The 21,162-nt window shown below is 45.0% G+C and overlaps 1 protein-coding gene across 1 annotated transcript; it reads right to left on the bottom strand.

Annotated features, from left to right (window-relative positions):
- Window positions 1-7,490: 7,490 nt before the first annotated feature.
- On the bottom strand, window positions 7,491-12,087 carry PRR13 (proline rich 13). Its single transcript, XM_043964998.1, has 4 exons — window positions 11,955-12,087; window positions 11,368-11,404; window positions 10,631-10,998; window positions 7,491-8,112 (listed from the first exon to the last, which is right to left on the bottom strand). Exons 1-4 carry the CDS (start codon window positions 12,054-12,056, stop codon window positions 8,071-8,073), a joined length of 549 nt encoding a protein of 182 aa, XP_043820933.1. The 5' UTR covers window positions 12,057-12,087; the 3' UTR covers window positions 7,491-8,070.
- Between the last annotated feature and the right edge of the window lie 9,075 nt (window positions 12,088-21,162).

Genomic DNA, 21,162 nt, shown 5'->3' with positions numbered 1-21,162 from the left:
GTGATTTATGCAATCTCTGCTGACTGCATAAATCACAAAAGAGCTAATAGGGGGCAGCTAGGTGGCTCAGTGGATGAAGCACTGGCCCTGGATTCAGGAGTACCTGAGTTCGAATCCGACCTCAGACACTTGACACTTACTAGCTGTGTGACCCTGGGCAAGTCACTTAACCCTCATTGCCCGGGGAAAAAAAAGAAAGGAAAACAAAAACAAAAAAGATCTAATATCCATCTTCTCCTTGCTCCAAGTCCCTTTCTATTTATACCCTATAAAACTGTTTCCCTAATTTCTCTCATCCACTCTAGTCTCAAACTCTTTTCCCCTACTAGTTCTCTCTATGCTCTTAAACATAAACTTTCCCCAGTCCCTCTCCCCCTCTGCAAACCCTAACCATTTCCACTGGCTTTCAAACAACCAGTCCAAAAATTCTTCTTCATCTTCTAGCTCATTTGACACTACTTCCTTTTTAAGCCTTAAGCATCATAAAATATTAATTATTATTAACAAGCTATTAACTGAACACCAAGTTTCCCTTCAGCACAACTCATTACTAACTACTCCCTACAATGCTTCTAAGCTCTCTAATACATACCACATCACATGGTAGACACCTCCAAATCCTTGTTCTTTCTTTTTTTGTTGTTTTTTTTTTGGGGGGGGGCAGTGAGGGTTAAGTGACTTGCCCAGGGTCACACAGCTAGTAAGTGTCAAGTGTCTGAGGCCAGATCTGAACTCAGGTCCTCCTGAATCCAGGGCCAGCACTCTATCCACTGAGCCACCTAGCTGCCTCCCAAATCCTTGTTCTGACACCGTAATTTAACAAGTTTAGGCAACAAATTAAAATATACTCTCTGAGCCTAATCACTGCTATCTACTGACCTCTCTAGGACTACTGCCTCTCCCACCTTCCTTGGTGAATTCAGCATTCTTTTAGTCTCCCCTACTATTCCCTTGGAGTCTTAAGCATTCCCTTTGGTGACACTGGCCTCTCAGTAACTTAAGTCCCTCACCTCTTCAAGACTTCTATCTGAATTCTACTTGTGCCACCCAGAGAAATGGTCATATGTGAACCACATCATCATCAGCACAACCTCCAAGATCTTGAATCCTGACCTCAGTTCCCAAACTGTTCCTTGGCATCATCTTAACATCAGTTCCTCAAATTCTTCATCCCTATTCTGACTTTACTTCTTTCACTCAAATGGCTGCTCTCAGTACTTATCTTCTTTGACTTGCCCCTTCTCCTAATTTGCCTATTTTTGTTGCAGATCCCACTAACCTGCCAGGCCTCTAAGCTCCAAACCCAGGTGTCATCCTTGACTCATCATGCTTTCTCATCATCCCATCTAATCAGGGGCCAAGTCCCATCAATTCTATCTTTGGAACGACATCTCTAGTCTACACCCCATTCTGTCCTCTAACACTGCCCTTATCACTTTTTGCCTGGACTGCTTCAAGAGCCTTCTGGACAAAGGTTTCCCTGCATCAAGTCTCTTTCCACTCCAATTTTCCCGGTACTCAGCTATCTAACTGATCTTTTTAAATGCAGATGCGACAAAGTCCTGCCCCTACAATAAATCCAACAACTCCCTTTTACCTCCAGGCTAAAATATAAAATCCTCCATTTGGGTCTTAAAGCTCTTCATCTGTAATCTTACCCCTTCATACCTTTCCAGTCTTATACCTTACTCTCCTCCAAGTATTCTTTGATCCAGTGACACTGGACTCCTGGATGTTCCTTGAACAAGACACACCATCTCCTGCCTTGGTGAATTTTCACTGGCTTGTCCCCTGTGCCAGAAGTGCTCTGCCTCCTCATCTCTCCCTACTGGCTTCCTTTAAATCTTAGCTAAAATCTCACCTTGTTCAAGAAGCCTTTCCCTGCTGAGGCAGCTAGGTGGTGCAGTGGATAGAGTGCTGGCCCTGGATTCAGGAGGACCTGAGTTCAAATCCAGCCTCAGACACTTGACACTAGCTGTGTGACCCTGGGCAAGTCACTTAACCTAAATTGTCTCACCCAAAAAAAGAAAAAAAGAAGCTTTTCCCTGTCCTCCTTGATGCTAGTGCCTTCGGAGATCATCCCCAGTGCACACATAGATCTTGTTTGTAGGTAATTGTTGCTTCTATTAGAATGTCAGCTCTTTGAAGGCAGAGATTGGTGGGTTTTTTCCTTTCTTTATATCTCCAGCACTTATTATCGTGCTTGGCACACAGTAGGTAGTCAAATGCTTGTTGATTGATGTGTCACTTTATCATCCAAGCTTAGAATCTCAGTCTTCTTCAGCTCTTTCCCAATTCGCTCATTTCTGCAGTGCTGCAGTGCTCCATCTTTCTCTGTCCCTTAGTTTCTGTGACACTCCTCTTCCTCTGAAAACTTCCATTTGATCCTTTGCTGGTATCTCTGCTTCCTCTTGTTCCATAAAGGGCAAGCAAGCCCAAACCCTTTTACTCCTTCACATTGTCTTCCTTGATGGTTACATTCACTCCTGTGGTAGATGACTTCTAAATCTTTCCCTGTTCCCTTCTCCTGTTTCCAACTATCACATTTGCCATCTCCACATGTTTCAGGGCTAGCTGAAACTCAGCAGGTTCAAATCACCATAGTGCCTTCAAAAACCTGTCCCCTACCTTTCCAGTTTCTGTTAATGACATTACTGTTCTTAGTCAAAATATCACGGTTGGGGGCAGCTACATGGCAAAGTGGATAGAGTGCTGGCCCTGAATTCAGGAGGAACTGAGTTCAAATCCGGCCTCAGACATTTAACACTTAGTAGCTGTGTGACCCTGGTTAAGTCACTTAACCCCAATTGCCTCACCAAAAAAACCACATCACAGTCATCCTTGCCTCTTCCCTCTTGCTCCTCTCTAATCCTCAACAACCAATCAGCTCCAGTCCTTTTTCTCAGCACTCTCTTTAAAATCTGTCTCTTCTTTTCTACTCTCACTGCCACTATATAGTTCAGATTTTTGAAAACTGCAATAGCCTCGTCAGTGGCCTCCCGCCTCCAGTCTCTTCTCGCCCCAGTTCCACATGGCTGCAGTCAAATTCATTTTCCTGATGTACCAGCTCAATGTTCCAATTGCCAGCTCAAAACATATCATGTCGTCCCCCATTATAGAGCCACAGAATCTCCTTCAGAGTCATTTCACCTAGCGCACCCCTAAGCCAGATGGCGATCCCCTTTATAAACACCTGTGACAAGTGGTTCTGTAGCTTCTGCTCAAAGACCACTAATGATGGGAAACTCACTACCTCCTTGGGCAGCATACTTCACTCTCAGGTAACAGAGCCAAAACAGCATCACTTGCAACTTGCGTCCACTGCTCTTGGTTCTACCCACTAGGCCAGAAGAAGTAGAACAGGTCCTGATTCCTCCTGCTTTTGACAGCTCTCCTAATACTTGAACACATCTGTCCAGTCTTCTTCCAACTCAACATCTGCCCATCTGGTAACCATGCTATCCATGCCTTCATTCAAGTCACAGATAAGAAGGATGAGCAGCACAAGACCAATGACAGAGCTCTGGAGTGTTCATGAAAATGAACCCAGTAATTCTATGTGCAGTTCCCAGTCCTCTCATCATCCTCATGACCCTCTTCTGGAATTGCTCCCAATTCCTTTCCTAAATGTGACCCTCAGATTGAACTATAATATTCCAGATGCATTCTGACCAAGGCAAGCGTCTAGTAGGAACATCACCTCCCTCGTTCTGGGTACTATACTTGTATTGATGTAACCTATTATCATATAATTTTTTGGTTGTTGAATTATATTAAGCTTGTAGTCTACTAAAACCTCCAGATCTTTTTTTTTATCAATTTATAGTCCAAAATTTCTGTGTTCCCCCCTCCATCTAGTGTTTGATTGATTTTGTGGACCAAAATATAGAATTTGCATTTATCCCTTTTAAATTTCGATTTATTAGATTTGGCTTATCATCATTCTAACCTGTAAAGTTATTTTGTGAAACTACCATCTGTTGTATTGGCTATCCCCCTAGCTTTATGTCACCCATGCTTTCATTCAACATAGGGCCAGCAAGAGATCCCTGGCTTACTCCATGAACGAGCTCTCTCCTCTTGGGATCACAGACTTAATGCTGACAGGAGCCTGAGAGGTCTGTTCATTTTACAAATAAGGAAATTGAGGCCTGGCAAGAAATTAAATGACTTGCTTGAGAGTAATCCATTCCTCTACCTCCAAATTTAGCCCTCTTTCCATTGAACCTGACATCAATCACCGTACTTTGGCTCTTGTCATTTAACCAATCCTGAACCATCTAATTCTCCTATCATCTAACTCACATCTCGCCACCTTTTCCAAAAGACACTGAAATAAAGTAATGAATGGAAATTGACTTGTCAACCAGAAAGAGCCATATATAAACCTCAGGTGGTATTATTATTGCCTAAAATACAAAATTCTTATCCTTCCCAGTCCCTTTCATGTTCTGGCTCCCTATACACTAACCTATCTTGTGACATTCTCCTTCAGGAATTCTACGCTGAAGCAACTAAAACTCAAACAAATTGTGAGTGCTTTCCCCTCTGGCTCCATTTCATCCTACCTCCATCAATTTACCTATGCTTAGAAGAGATTGTAAGAGAATCTGATAGAAATCTACCCCCATGCCAACCTTTTGAAATCCTTTTTCTCAATCTAGGCCTAATTCAGCCTTCTCTTCCATGAAGGCTTCTCTAATCCCCCTAGGATTGACCCCAAACCCCATCAGCACTCATGCTTTGACTTCTCTGATACAATTAATCAATCATTCCTCACTTGTGCCTAGTCCCTTCTGTATGTCTCATTCCCTTCCTCCAATGAAATTTTAAGCTTCTGAAGGAATAATAATGCATCTGTGTAATCCCAGTGTCTAGGATATGCTTTGTACTAGTGTTTAATAAAGGTGAGGAACTGAAATTCACCAAAATTTGTTGAAATAAATTCCTCCCGATCAATTTTGCTTCCTATACCAACAATGATAAAGCTTCAATCTTGGACCTTGCCAGTTGGGGGTTGGAGTGGGGAGGGGAATAGAAAAGGGTAAGGGGGTTGGGGAGGGGGTAGACATATATAACTAAAAACAACTCCTAGGACAGGGATGAAATTACAGGCTTCCTACAAATGTTTATGGAAAAGAGGGGCTAAATTGGACAGATGAGTGATTTACCCAAGGTCACTTTGGCTTGTCTTGCCAGAGGCAAAGCAAACTGATAAGGGACATATTCCCCATTACCCCAAGGCTAAACTGTCTACTCTTCAAGTCTCACAAAAACCTTCCTAAATTTGCCATTTCTCAACACAGTGAAAATCATGAAGCACTTTCTTTGGTAGGGAGGAACCAAAGTCAGAGCAATCAGAAGCCTAAGGGGAGAATGAGTAGGTGGCACAATTAAATAAGAGCGTTTGAGGACCACTGAAGGAGAACCACAGCCCTCTTTTTTGTAGTTGGAGACACTGCAGTGCTGTCCCTAGAAGGGGAAAAAAATCTTGGGGAGCACAAGATGGGGAAAGGTAGTGGGAGGAGGGCAGCATCTCTGGATCCTGTATTTCTTTTAGAGAATTCTTTTGTGTCCCTCTTCCCTGCCATCCTCTGTTTCTCTCATTATGTAGCTTTCTCACATGACACACAGCTTAATCTCTATCTCTGGCTCTGTTCCTCTCAATCTGGACATTTCTCTCTGTGCTCTCCATATCTCCCTATTACTGCGTCCATCTTGTCTCTTTTCCTTCTCTGGAAAAGGAAGAGGTCTGCAGAGGAGGAAATGAGATAATAGAGAATTTGAGAGGAAAACTATTAGAAAAGCAAAAAATAAATCCAGCTGTGACCCCTGAAAAAAGGGCCCAGGCTTTGGAAATCAAAATTAAGCCAACAGGAAGCTACAGAACATAGGAGTCTAACCGTGTCACAATTGGCATAGGAATAAAGGAAGAATCTCTACAATGATCTGCCGGGATGCATTTTGTCCAAGCCCAGTTCTCTCACTCGAATTCCTTAGATCTAACCGCTGTTCTGTGGGCTCAGAAGGAACAGGGTTCTCTTCTTGTTGCTAAGATATTACCATGTAACTAGCTCTCTCTCCCCTATGGGCCTCATTCTAATACTGTTGCTCCCATCGTCGTCCCCCCCCCCCCCCCCCCCCCCCCCCCCCCCCCCCCGTGAAGGGACTGACTGTTTGGTTTGGGAGCTGCCCTAACTACTGTTAATACTCAATCAGTATTGGTCTTACTTCAATGAATTAGTCCAAACCCTCAATGAACAGTTATTCAGCACCTTGCTGTATGAGAGGTTATTGGGCTAGGTACTAGAAGAAAGGTAAGACAAGATACAGACCCATGAGGGGCTTACACTCTAATAGGAGGGGAGATCACAAATGTATATGACTATGCTACAATGGAAGGAAAGTGAAGGAGGTAAAGGAAATTTAAGATGGGAGAGATGACTTTACTGCTGCCTCTTCTGCACTCCCCCCACCCCCTACTCCCTGCCCCTGTTAAATCACAGGCTTCATGGTGATGTCAGCTGAAGTCATAAGATCATGGACTTAGAGGTCATTGAGGTGGCCTACTCCCTTTTTCAGTAACCTGCAGGGCTCCCATCCCCCACTCCTCCCCCCCCCACCCCACACATCCTGTTTCTCTATTTCAGCTGGGCAAACCTATCCCTTCTGCCACAAATATTGCATCCTCTCTGAAACATGAACCTTTGCATTGAGGTGTTCTGGCCTGGGATGCCACCTTCCATCCTTCCCCTTTGTATGCTTAATCCAGGACTTCTCTCTACCTGGAGGCATTTCAGTACAGACATCCCATCCTCCTAAATCCTCCTCTGTCACGTGATGGATAAAACCATACAGTAGGTCTGTCCTTATTTTGTCTGCTGCTGTGTCTGGGCCTGTATTCTGGCCCTCTCATTAGCTTGGCGGGGGCTGCAACTATCTCCTCCTCCCTTCAGCTGTACGCCTTCAGATGTCCAGGACACAGCTTCCTAGGAAAACACCAGCAGGCTAGACATAGCCAGGCTTATTTTACTATGGAGAGAGCTGTACCAATCAATAGATTTTCACAGGTCTGAGAGAGAAGTCAGTTTGAAGGGTCCAGCATGAATTACAGGCGGTGGGGGAGGCTGAATGTCTTCAACAAAGGGAAGATCAGACTTCCTCTTTTGGAACAAAAGAGCCCATTACCATACCCATTTTTGTCTCTAACTGCACCCCTGGATTCCCATTCTGCTTCACCCCTATTCCTCAAAAACAGCTGCATCAGCAAAAAGGACTCAACTTAGCCTGCACCCATCCTGGAAGGGGAAGGCACTTGGTGAATTTCCATTCAGGAAACAAACATGGTGACAATAAGGTACCTCCTCACTGATGCTCTGGTCCGTAGGCTAGATTGTGACTCCTTTAAGGAAGGGTTGTAGAAAAGGGGCAGTAAAAGCAATAGAACTTGCTGAAAACAGCCCAAGATACTGGCACAGATGAAAGGAGACTGGGATAAACAGCTTTATTGGGAAGCACAGTGAGAGAGAGAAACAGAGTGAGACCAGAGAATGATTGGGATGAAAAGAGCTCACCAAGAAATGAGTTTCCAAAATGGCACCCACACTATCGTATTCAAAGGAACTCTCTTTCCCAGAAGGCAGTGGGCTGAGTAGACTGCACAGTCTGCTGGGAAATGTAGTTCCCACATTCCATTAAGACTACCATATCCAGACCAACTTCCATGGTAATGACACATACCCCTTTTCCCCCTTCTCCCACACAAATTACAAAGGAAATTTTTAAAAATCACATTTTCAAGATACCAAAATGGTCTTCAGCATTTGGCTCAAAGAACATACATCTTCAGAAAACATTGTCCCTCAATGATTCAATCTAGTAGGTAAGAAAATTGACTTCCTCAGGCCAATAGGGATCCTTTCCTCACTTCACCACCCAATTGGAGCAAAGGGTGAATGGGATTGGGCTGAGGTTGGGACTGCAGGGCTATCTTCCCCCAGCACAATATGGCGTCCAAAGCTTGATGAGAGAGCTGGGGTGGTGTGACTTGGGGGGAGGAGGGCCCAGGATTCAGTCAGAGTCACTGCTGGAAGAGGAGGAGGAGGAAGAATGCTGCGAGGGGAATGGGAAAGTGGAGAGGAGATATTATCAGATTTTGAACTCTGACCCCATGAAGCCCCACCCCATTCCCCATCTATCTAGCATGTACCCTCCCATTCAAGGTGCACCTAAAGCTTTGTCTCCAATACATTAAAAACAAGTTTCTCCCTCTGCAATTATTGCTACAACAGTACTTAAAGGCAACCCATGTTGTTGCAGGGGATTTTCATTAATTTCATTTGGAATGAGGTGCCTCCCTCTCTTCCAGTTCTCAATCAAGGGGTCTCATGATGAGGATCAGTAAGGGGGAGCCTCTTTGAGGAAGGCATAGAACATGTTGTTAAAGCAGAAGTCAATTGGCAAATAAATGATTGTTGAAGAATTGAAGCAATGAATAGCTCCTAGCACCTTAGGTACAGGCAACGCACATAAATGAAGGTGACCCCCTATTTGTACCCAAGTAACTTAGACCTAGGCGGAAAGTAATGGGGTATAAAAAGAAGACACATAGAAAGTGCTTTGCAAACTGTATAGTGCTATAAAAATGTGGGTTATTATCTAATCTGGATTGCCTACATGCATAGCTCCTTTATACCATTATCTGCAATGGCAATCATTTATTTTCCAGCATTGGCTGCTCTGAGTTGTTGTTCTCCAGTGGTTTCTACCTCTCCCTTTCTGCAGCACCCCTACTACCACTGGAATGAAGTGAATTTAGACATGCCCCAATTACATCTTCCTCTCTCTCCCCCTGTGCCAGGCTGGTTTGAAACCTCTGTATGGTCATATGACCTACTCTGATCCTTGCTAAGGAACACTGTGCTCGAATGGTCAGTGCCCCCAAGGTTAGAGATCAGAAATCCTGGATTCCCAGACTTTTCTGGCCTGGCTACCTTATGTCAGAATAGTCACTTAACCCCTTGAAGTCTCAGTTTCCAAGGCCCCTTATTATTACCTAATAACAGCTGATGTGCTTTGAGGTCCATAAAGTACATTTTAAAAAATCTTATTTGAGTCTCACAACACTATGAGGTAAGTGCAGTAGGTATTTTTTGGGGTTTTTTTGTTTTGTTTTGGTTTTAAGTGAGGCAATTGGGGTTAAATGACTTGCCCAGGGTCACACAGCTAGTGTTAAGTGTCTGAGGCCGGATTTGAACTTAGGTACTCCTGAATCCAGGGCCGGTGCTCTATCCACTGTACCACCAAGCTGCCCCTGCAGTAGGTATTTTTAACCACATTTTACAGATGAGGGAACTGAGGCTCAGAAAGGTTAAAGAACTTGCCCAGGGCCACACAGCCAGTAAGTGACCAAGGCAGATTTTTCCAAGCTGCAGTTTTAGCTAGCTTTCTTTAGATTATACTAGAATAACTTTTGTTGTTGTTTATCCTTCATTCTCAAGGAGGACCATGACAATGGGGTGACGTCATGACTTTCAGTGAATTGGATTTAAGTGAGGGAGATTTGTGCAAGGTCACCAACTCTCTTCTCCAGAACCATTTGGGTCCAGTGGCAAGATATACATCAGGACAGCTGGAGATGGCCCGGGATGGCTGTTTTGTTTGTTTGTTTGTTTTTTGCAGGGCAATGGGAGTTAAGTGACTTGCCCAGGGTCACAGTAAGTGTCAAGTGTCTGAGGCCGGATTTGAACTCAGGTCCTGCTGAATCCAGGGCCAGTGCTTTAGCCATTGCGCCACCTAACTGCCCCCTGGATTTTTTTTTTTTTGCAGGGCAATGGGGGTTAAGTGACTTGCCCAGGGTCACACAGCTAGTAAGTGTCAAGTGTCTGAGGCCGGATTTGAACTCAGGTCCTCCTGAATCCAGGGCCGGTGCTTTATCCACTGCACCACCTAGCCGCCCCTGGATTTTTTTTTAAAGGCATTTGGTGTTAAGTGACTTGTTCGGGGTCAAATAGCTAGTAAGTATCAAGTGTCTGAGGCCAAATCTGAAGTCAAGGCCTCCTGACTCCAGTGCTCTATCAACTAGCTAGAATAACTAAGATGAAGGAGAGAAGAGATAGGAGTCTGGCCCCAGGTATTCAGTTACAAAGTTGGAAGGACAAAACTAATTAATCATATGTAGATGCTGTGCCTCAGCACTCTGGGAGGGTGTGGATCACTTATCCATCCTATAAAGCTAGAAACAATGAAAAGCCAGATAATCTGAGACACTTGCCAAAGGTTATCCATGAACTCAGGGGTTTAGAGCTGAAAGGAAGGGACTTCAGTGATTCCCGATGCCAACCACTTTATTTTCCTCAAGAAACTGAGACTTAAAGGAGTGAAGGAACTCACTTAGAGTTAGGGAAGTACTAAGAGGCAGGATTCTTACCCAGTTTCTATGCCTGGGTTCCAAGGCCAACATGCTCTCCCCACTAGTCTACACTCACAGCACGGATGGATGGAAGGCAATAGAGAAGGCAAATCCAGTGGAAGGCAAAGCCATCAGACCATGCCTCAAACTCCCCTGTGCCGGGGATGCTGATAATATGCTCCCCATCCCAACCCCAGCAAAGCTACCAGAGAAACTCACCTTGCCATGTTTGTGATGTTTATGCATTTTCTTATGAGCCTTCTTCATCTTCTTCCTCATCTTCTTATCCATCACTATACCTGGCGCCACTACCCCTGGGGCCAAGGGATTCACAGAAGGCATACCAGGGCAAGGAGGTGGGTAGGGACCTGGGGGTGGGCAGCCCGGGTACCCTGGCTGCTGCCCAGGACCAAAAGCATTACCAGGAGGATAAACTGGATTCCCTGGGAAACAGCCAGGCGGAGTAGGAAAGGTACCTGGAGGGTATGCAGGATTGGTTGATGGTGGGTGAATGGGGTTGGTAACCCCAGGGCACCCAGAAGTTGAAGGGGGCATAGGAGCCCCAGGAGGGTACATCCCTGGCTGTCCTAGATGGGGAGAGAAGCAGAAAATAAGATAGTATCAGCAAGGTCCAGCCTCTTTTACAACCAAAACAAGTGGTGAAGAAGGGACTCCAGTACTTTCATTGCCCCCTCTTCCTTCAGGCAATATGGAGGTTAGCAAAAAGGGGGGAAGGAAGATGGGAAGGAGAAAGAAGGTAAAGGGAAGAGGAAATGAGCTGAGCTCAAAAGAGGGAAGTCTTGTGTGTTGGGGTGCAATAAGGGAAAGGGAGGAACTTTGCTTCATGAGAGGGAGAAAAAGAGCATAGACAACCACATCTCCCCACCTCTGTGGAGCCCTTCTAAATTAAGGGTAGAAAAGAAATGGGGGTACAGCACACCCTCCCATACACCTACCTGCATTGGGGTCCCACATACTCCAATATTCTGTTCCCTACAAGGAAAGAAGAGACAAGAAAAACAGCTGAAGGTCAGGAAGGGGCTGGACTGGGTGGGAACCAGCCTCCCCCACCCCAACTGTCAGGGGTTGATCCCGTCCCCCCAACTCCACGGGGCCCCTTCTCTGCTAACTTTTGGAGAAGACCCTATCCTGTTTCTTCAATAGTGGGGGGGGGGGGGATCCTCTAACCCTTCCCCTTTCTCCTCCCGCCCCGCCCCCACCTCTGGGCACAGCTGGCAGACGAGCTAGGCGAGGTAAAGCCCAGGAATTCGGGGGTTCCCATTTCTCCACCCGGCACCCACATTCCTTGGGCTGGGAGAGGAAGGACCCCGGGCGCGAGGGGTGAGGGAACAGGCACAGGAGACCTCTAAGCGTATCTTAGTGCTTGGAAGGGGGAGTGGGGTCCGAGAAGGAAACCGAACGACCTGACCCCCGTTTCACGCCCAAGAAAGGAAGGGGCAAAGTCTCGGGTCCAAGCACCCAAGCGGGATGGGGAAGGAGGTAGGAGGATCCCCAAGTCCTTAATGAGACTCCTCCAACCCACCTTACCCCACTGAAAGGAGAACCCAGAGGTAGGTGCCTCCGGGCACAGGAAGGGTCCCCGGCCCGGGGAAGGGAAAGTAAAGAGGAACCCAGACGACCCCATCACCTCTTTGCTTCAGCAGGAGTCAAAGTCCTCCTCCCTCCTCTTCCCCCCCTCCTCCCGGCGCCTTCTTCCTGGTCCCCACCTCCTTCGCCTGGCCCCGCCTCCTCTGCGGCTTGATTTGCCGCTCTGCCGAGCCCTCGAATTCCCATTGGAGAGTCTGCTCATCGATCTCGCGGGGGCGTGCCAGACCCGGGGAAACGGTCGCTGGAAGGGGCGGTGTCAGCCCGAGCCCAGATCGAGCTCCGGGAGGTTCGGGTTGGGTAGCTTCTCCTCGGGCAAGGCCAGAGGCTCACCCACCCCAAGCCCCACCCATGCGCACAGCCCTTCTTCTAGACTGGGCTGACTGGGCCAAGGGTGGGGCCGGGGACCCTGGGCTAAGAGAACTGGAGAACAGGTCTTCCTGGCCCTGGAACCTTGGGACCCCTGGCCTCCCCATTAACTAGCCCGATAAAGAAACTGAGTCCAGGCGAGAAGCACTAATTAAGCACCTACTATATACCAGGCATTGTGTCAAGCGCTGGGGTTACCAAGGACAGGGCCCTCCAGCCCGATGCATGATGTAAACAGGCCCCACCGGGAGGGATCCCCGAGGACCACGAGCATCCTCGAAGGAAAGGCAGGGAAGGGGGGGGGGGGGGTTTGAGGTCAGTGTGGGCAAAGGCCCCCTGGGCAAGTGAGTGACCCTGAGCTAGAGGGAGAAAGGGGAATTCACACCCAGGCCCTCCGCTCAGAAATATCCAGCATCCCCCCTGCACAGGCAAGAATACCATTTTTTTTTGTCCTTCCACTAATAATAAATAACACTTTCCCCCCCCTTTTGAAATATGAGATAAAATGGCCATTTCTTGTTAAAATGCCCCAAGGCATTCCTCTTCACCAATGAGGAGACAATGGCAAAGGCCTTGGGACAGGTGTTATAACAGAAACAGGCTCCTGCATGGAACTGTAGGTCTTTATTAATGTACTGCTTGCTTTTCCTTTTAAATATTTAACGAGTTCACTCTGTAGCCAAAGCAAAATGTAAAATGACTACTCAGCAAAATTCTGTGATCACATGAGGTTTTTGTTTGGTTTTTTGGTGAGGCAATTGGGGTTAAGTGACTTGCCCAGGGTCACACAGCTAGTGTTAAGTGTCTGAGGCTGGATTTTAACTCAGGTCCTCCTGACTCCAGGGCCGGTGCTCTATCCACTGCACTACCTAGTTGCCCCATCACATGAGGTTTTAAGTAATAACCTCCTGAGGAGCATAGCAAAAGTTACTCCTGTCCTGCTGAAGTCACTGTGTCCGTCCATCTGAGTGGTTTGTGTTGAACATTTCTTCTGTGTGAAGGAGATAAAGACTTATAGAGTTTACACTGAGTATTATTTTTCCTCTCCCTTTGGAGGAGACCCTAGACTCCAACCTGTTATGAGTAAATTGTCCCAGGGGCACCAGGTGTTTAATGGGGTATCATGAGCCGAAGAGTATAAGAAACAAGACTCTAATCCTCGTTGGAAGTAAGGCTCCCCAAGGCCATTGGAGACTCTACTTGGGTATAGAACAGATGAGCCCCCCCTTCCCAAAAGGGAGAGGGTCAAGATTTACAAAGCCCTTTACAAAAATTGTCTCATTTGATGCTCCCGATAACCCTAGGAGGAAGAGATGCTTTTCCTATCACCATTTTACAGATGAAAAAAGTTCTTCCACAAGGTCACACAGCTAATATCTATGGTAGAATTTGAACTCGGGTCTTCTTGGCAACAAATACAGTATTTTTATCAACTTTGCTACCCAACTGCCTCTCCCAACTGGAGGTCAGGAGAGAGATGAGTGCTGGATATTTAAATTTAGGCCTCATCCTCAGAAAGGTAAAAGTCAACCTCACAACCGAGATTAAAAAGAAATAGACAGGGCAGCTAGATGGTGCAGTGGATAGAGCACCGGCCCTGGAGTCAGGAGGACCTGAGTTCAAATCCGGCCTCAGACACTTAATATTTACTAGCTGTGTGACCCTGGGCAAGTCACTTAACCCCCATTTCCCTGCAAAAAAAAAAAAAAAAAGAAAGAAATAGACAGTGGATAAAGCACCAGCCCTGGATTCAGGAGTACCTGAGTTCAAATCCGGCCTCAGACACTTGACACTTACTAGCTGTGTGACCCTGGGCAAGTCACTTAACCCCCATTGCCCTGCAAAAAAAAAAAAAGAAAGAAAGAAAGAAAGAGACAAGAGGCAGCTAAGTGGCACAGTGGATAAAGCACCAGCCCTGCATTCAGGAGGACCTGAGTTCAAATCCGGCCTCAGACACTTAACACTAGTTGTGTGACCCTGGGCAAGTCACTTAACCCCGATTGCCTCACCAAAAAAAAAAAAAAGAAGAAGAAGAAATAGTAATGAAGAGAGCCTAGGACAGAGCCTTTGGGAATATCCATCCATAGAGGATGGGACTTTCATGGTGATCCCACAAAGGGCACTGAGAAGGGACAGCCAGATAGATAAGAGAAAAAGAAAAAAGATAGCCATGTTCAAAAAATCCCCACAAAAAACAAACGGGCAGCTAGGTGGTACAGTGGATAAAGTACCAGCCCTGGATTCAGGAGGACCTGAGTTCAAATTTGACCTCAGACACTTGACACTAGCTGTGTGACCCTGGGCAAGTCACTTAACCCTCATTGCACTGCAAAAAACAAAAAAAAAAACAGAACCAAAACAAAACTCCCCAAGGGGATAAGAGTATCCAGGAAGAGGGGCAGCTAGGTGGCACAGTGGATAGAGCACCGACCTTGGAGTCAGGAGTACCTGGGTTCAAATCCGGCCTCAGACAATTAACACTTACTAGCTGTGTGACCCTGGGCAAGTCACTTGACCCCAATTGCCTCACTAAAAAAAAAAAAAAAAAGAGTATCCAGGAAGAGATGAGAAAGTTGAGGCAAAACGTATAGACAGCTTCTTTCTGGGGGTTTGGCAGTGAATGGGAGGAAGGATCAAAGGTGTTGGCTTGAGGATGTGGTAGGATCAAGGAGAGGGTTTTTTGTTTTGGTTTAGTTTAGTTTTCACAGAATCACGTGATCTGGGCTTATTTATAAACTGCAGGGAAGGAACCAATGGATAAAGACAAATAGAACCTTTGGGGGATGGGGGAGATAAGGGAAGAAGAAATATCCCAGGAGAAATGAGAGGATAAATAGATGAATTGACACTAGCAAGCAGAAGGGCCCCTATTTCCTCTGAGACAGGAGCAAAGGAGAGAAGAGGAGATGAAATTCAGGTGATTCACATGTACAATTGAAGAAAAGGGATTCCCATGACTGACGGCCTAATTTTTTTCAGTGGAAATACAAAGCAAGGTACATAGTTAAGGAGTGAGAAAGCAGTTCTGTAATGTGGAAATGTTTTGCATGACTACACATGTATAACATATTGAATTGCTTGAGTTCTTAAGGGAGGGGTGGTGAGGGAGAGAGAAAGAAAATTTGGAACACAAAGTTTTAAAAATCAACGTTAAAATTTGTTTTTACGTGTAATTTGGGACAAGAATAAAATTATAAAGAAAAAAAAAGCAGTAGTGTAGGTGGCTTGAAAGAAGATGAGATTTGGAAGAGACACTGTGGAGAGTTTGATGGAGAATCAGGAAAGAGTAAACAGATCAGTGTGCACTCAGGAGACCCACTTGAGATTAAATGGCCCAAATTTGTAGTAGATCCATTCAGCGGTTGGTTTGGATTTCTTTCCACTCTGTTCAGCAGCTTGTGGGTAGCGGTAGAGAGGGCAGATGGTGGGAGTAACCCAAAGTTCTAATTTAGAAACGTGTATACTGTGCATGGAGAGGACAAGTCAGAAGTCACTGTGATATTGAACTGGTTAACTATATGGTCAAGATTTTGAAAGGAGGAAAGTAAGACTGGAGTAGGAATAATGGCCAGGGAAATAGAGTGGGAATGAGGGAGAATGGGAAGGGGAAGGTTTGGAGTGCCTGGAGTTTGTGTTAAAGATGAAAAATGGGGGGCAGCTAGGAGGCACAGGGGCAGCTAGGTAGTGCAGTATATAAAGCAAAGGTCCTGGATTCAGGAGGACCTGAGTTCAAATCCGGCCTCAGACACTTGACACTTGCTAGCTGTGTGACCCTGGGCAAGTCACTTAACCCTCATTGCCCTGGGGGGAAAAAAAAGAAAGAAAGAAAAGGAAAATAGGAAGGATGAGGCACAAGGAGAGATGGCAGGATTTGACATTATAATGAAATAGAGGAATTTCAAAGTTATGTATTAGAAACTAGAATTCAGCTCAATCCAATTATTTTTTCTTGTTGTTTTTTTGTGAGGCAGTTGGGGTTAGGTGACTTGCCCAGAGTCACACAGCTAGTAAGTGTTAAGTGTCTGAGGTCGGATTTGAACTCAGATCTTCCTGAATCCAGGGCCACTGCTCTATCCACTGTGCCACCTAGCTGCTCCAATCCAATTCTTTTTAAAACTTTGTTTTCAAATTTTGAATATAAACTCCCCTGCAAAGAAATATTTCCATACACATAGCACATTACACATATCGCATAGCACTTTCATACACATAGCACATTACACACATCACATAGCACTTTCATACACTGACACACACACACAAAGATTATATATGAAGTTGAATTACCATTTCATACTGCTTGCTTTATAAGTATATATTTATGGGGGTGTGTGTATATTCCATATTATTTTAAAAACTGTGCCACTTGTGCTTACTTCCTTCCCAACTTCCTTTTTCTTTGCATTAAAAATGGTGGGGGGGCAGCTAGGTGGCGCAGTGGATAAAGCACCAGCCCTGGATTCAGGAGTACCTGAGTTCAAATCCAGCTTCAGACACTTGACACTTACTAGCTGTGTGACCCTGGGCAAGTCACTTAATCCCCATTGCCCTGCAAAAAAAATATATATATATGGGGGGGGGAGGCAGTGTACACTTCTAGAATACCAGCCCCGGAGTCGAGAGGGCTTGAGTTCAAATCCAGCCTCAGATACTTATTAGCTGTGTGACCCTGGACAAGTCACCTAATCCCAATTGCTTCTTCCCCTCAAAAATGGTATGATGGCCTATTTTTTTTGGGGGGTGGGACAACACTATTACTAACTCTTCTTTTCCCCATACCCTCTCCCCAGCAAACTGAGAGGAAAAAAAGGAGGGGAAACCTTGTAACAAATAAGCATAGTCAAACAAAGGAATATATTCAGTGTCCAAAAATGCCTGGCTCTGTACTTTTCGTCCATCACCTCTCAAGTAAATTAAATTACACAATTATTAGTTGTCACTAATCACCACCAATTAATTATAGTTAGCTATAATTAATAATATTGTTAACCATTCACCATTAATTAATCATTAAGTACCTACTATGGGCCATGGAACATTTATGGGGGAGGATTAAGTTAAGAGTGAGAGCTTCCTGGTATATGGCAGAGGTGAAGAGCAAGTAGAGATAGTAAGGGTTGAGGAGGTTGATAAATCCCCTGGGGAGCCACAGTTCTCGAAGGGATATTAACAGGAGCGCTTTTTGTGGTAGCAAAGAATTGGAAACAAAGTAAATTTCGAAATAGCTAAGCAAATTGTTGTACATGAATGTAATGGAATTATACCATGCTATAAAAAGCAATGAATTGGGGGCAGCTAGATGGTGCAGTGGATAAAGCACCAGCCCTGGATTCAGGAGGACTTGAGTTCAAATCCAGCCTCAAACACTTGACACTAGCTGTGACCCTGGCAAGTCACTTAACCCTCAATTGCCCCACAAAAACAAAACAAAGAAAAACCAAAAAGCAATTAATTATACTGAATACTGAGAAGCATGGGTAGACATATGAACTGATGCAAAGTGAAGTAAGAAAGACCAGGAAAACAATATATAATGACTATAGCAATGGAAATTGAAAGAAAGGCAGCCCGGTAACAAGTGAAAATGAATATTGCAGCCATTTCTTATTCTCTGGACTTGACTACCATGGCTCAGTGGCCTTACCCCCTGTGGGTTCCTTCTCCCCTTGATGAGCTCTTCCCAGAACATTCATTTTGAGGAAAAGCCTAGACAGATCAATTGTCCTACCTCTTCAGCTCTCCTTTATGAATCAGTATGGGTTTACCTTGAGGGCAGAGATTGTCTTTCCCTTTGTTTGTATTTCTGTCCACCTTACTTAAAGCGGTGTTTGGCACATAGTAAATGCTTAACAAATGCTTGTCTTTGGATCTCATCTGAGTGGGCTCATGGAGGGAATTGCATTCATACCCAATTGGGAGGAGTAATCTAAACCCTGCAGGAAAGTAGGAGGGGAGGAGGATAAGGAAGGAAGGGTGAAAAAAGGCAGTGCAGAGCAGGGGAGAGGATAGTCAGAAGTAAAACACTTTTGAGGAGGAATAGGTTAAAAGAAGATAGAATAAATGTCATGGGAAGGGAGTGGGAAGAAGGGAAATAGTTATGATGATTGATTATAATGGCAAAACGTATGGTACCTACTTTGCTGGGCTAAAATTCTCTGTCAAGCTTAAGGTACTATATACAGGTTATGATGAACAGGATACTATCAGAAAAACCTGGAAAGACCTACATGAACTGAAGCAGAGTGAAATGTACTGTATACAAAATAACAGCAATAGTGGGGGATGATCTGCTGGGAAGCATCAAGGCTATGATCCAATATAACCCTGAAGGACTTATGAAGATTGCAGCCCATCTGCAGAGAAAGAACGGATAGTATCTGAAAACAGATGGAAACACATTTTTTTAAATTCTTTTTTTCTTTTCCTCTTTGACAATTCCTTAATCTGAAGTTTGGGGTTTTTTTGACTGTTTTCTCTCACAACTAGCTAATATGGGAATTTTTCCATGACTACTCATGTATAACTTATTTTGAATTGCTTGAGTTCTTGTGGGTGGGGGGTGGGAATGGAGGGAGGAAGAGAAGTTGGAACACAAAGTTTTAAAAAATTGATGTTAAAATTTGTTTTTACATATATTTTGGAAAATAAAATTCTATTCAAAGTAAAAAAAAAAGACATTTTCTCCTCTTTTGCAGAAGTGGGAGGTCCATGAGTGTTGCATATTACATATATTGTCAGATTTTTTTTCATGTGTTGATTAGTTTTTCTGATTATTTTCCCCACTTCTTTTGCAATAAAGAACAAACTTAGTCTCTCTCCTTTCCTCCCTCCCCCGCTAAAGACATGAGAAGACATCTCTACCGACTCCTTTGTGAGAGGGAGAGGATGTGGAAAGAGTCCAGAGGTGTGGAACACTTCATATAATGTCAGATTTTTTTCAAAGCATTGATTAGTTTTGCTTGCTGAGTTTTTTCCTCTTTTCTTTCTTTCTTTTTTTGCCCTTTCTTTCTTTTTTAATTCTTCGTTATAGGGAGGCAGCTAGGTGGCACAGTGGATAAAGCACCAGCCCTGGATTCAGGAGGACCTGAGTTTAAATCCAGCCTCAGACACTTGATACTTACTAGCTGTGTGACCCTGGGCAAGTCACTTAACCCTCATTGCCCCACAGAAACAAAAAACCAAAAACAATTCTTTGTTGTAAAGGATGGCTCTCTGGGAGGGGCAACGAGGAAGGAGGAGATACAGGGGGAGATTTAGGTGGTATAAGTAAAAATGAGAGATGGATAAAAAGTAATGTAAAAACCATGTAAAATGGTGCACTACAGGTGAGGGTGGGGTGGAAGGAAGACTATAAGCCAGTTACTCAACTCCTTGGGAGAATAAACTGAGACCTTGTAAATAACAGCTATTGGGATCTGGATAAGGTATTGTATCTGTAGGGGATGAACTTCAAAGGAGAGGTTGCTGATTGATTGAAATAGGGAGAGAATCTGGAAGTAAATCCTGCTTCCTCTTCCTTTTGGCTCAGATAGTCAGGAGTCATGAAAGGTGGTAAGCCCCATCCTAGAGATGGTGACGAGGGAAGGAGGAAGGGGAGGAGGATGTTTCAAGAATTGCAAGAAGTTGGCAAGAGCATGAAAGGAAGAAGTCGAATATGAAGGGCAGTTTGAAAACGAGAGAACAGGGGTTCCTTGGATCGCAAAGGAAGAAGAGGATGCAGAGAGTGAGGGGCCTGGGGAAATCAGAGAGCAGTAGGACTAAACGGAGCTTCTGTCTAGGTGGCCTAGGACTGGGAATCACAGGGTTCTGAATAGAATTAAAAGTACCTTAGCCACAGGACAGTAGATTGTCATGTCCTTCCCAATAGCAATAATACTGCTGATCTGATTATTATTTCTTGAGCAAGGAAGTGGGGGGGAGGAGAGCCCAGACAGCAAAAAGGAAGATGGCAAGAAATCAGTGTGGACTAAACCCTGGTTCTGGCCTGTTGGCAAGAGAGACAGGGACCAGAGGTTAGGCAAGAAGACTGTTGTTCCTCTTTGGTTTTCAAAGAGGACCAATGACGTCATGAGGGTGATGACTTGCTTGATTTGCTGGTAAATTGGATTTAAGTGAGACAGAGTTGCACAAAGTTGTCAGTCTCATTCTCTCTTACAGAGTCATTGAAATCCAGTGGCAAGACAAAAATCAAGACGACCGGAGAAGGCCCAGGATGCTGTGGTTGACATCTTCCATTGGCATGTTCAGTGTCTAACCAAGCTCTAAGCACTCCACAGTGCCTACTTCAGCCACCTTCATAGCTGATGGGATCAATTGTTCTCATCACCCACTCTGCCAGGGGAAGTCTTTGCGTGATTTGGGTTGACATCCTCCTAACCATCACCAACAGGTTTGAGGGCCATGGGTTACCCTCAACCTGGTTTATTCCATTTGTCAAGACAGTTTGGGTTTTTTTTGTTTGTTTGTTTGTTTTAGGTTTTTTTGCAGGGCAATGGGAGTTAAGTGACTTGCCCAGGGTCACGCAGCTAGTAAGTGTCTGAGGCTGGATTTGAGGTCCTCCTGAATCCAAGGCTGGTGCCTTATCCAATGCGCCACCTAGCTGCCCCTGTCAAGACAGTTTTACCGGGGTATGGCCATTGCCCATGCTATAGCTTTTAGGAGACATGGGTGAGAGTTGGGTGACAGGTGGACACTAGGTGGATGAGCAGCCCTGAAAAGCAAGCCCTTATACCAGAGGACATTAGTCATCCCTGAACAGCCCTTTACAGGAAGATACC

This window comes from Dromiciops gliroides, chromosome 5 (genome assembly GCF_019393635.1).
Source record: "Dromiciops gliroides isolate mDroGli1 chromosome 5, mDroGli1.pri, whole genome shotgun sequence".
NCBI classification, from domain to species: domain Eukaryota; kingdom Metazoa; phylum Chordata; class Mammalia; order Microbiotheria; family Microbiotheriidae; genus Dromiciops; species Dromiciops gliroides.
Note: the sequence above shows the minus strand (reverse complement) of the source record. Positions and strands in the feature narration are given on the sequence as shown.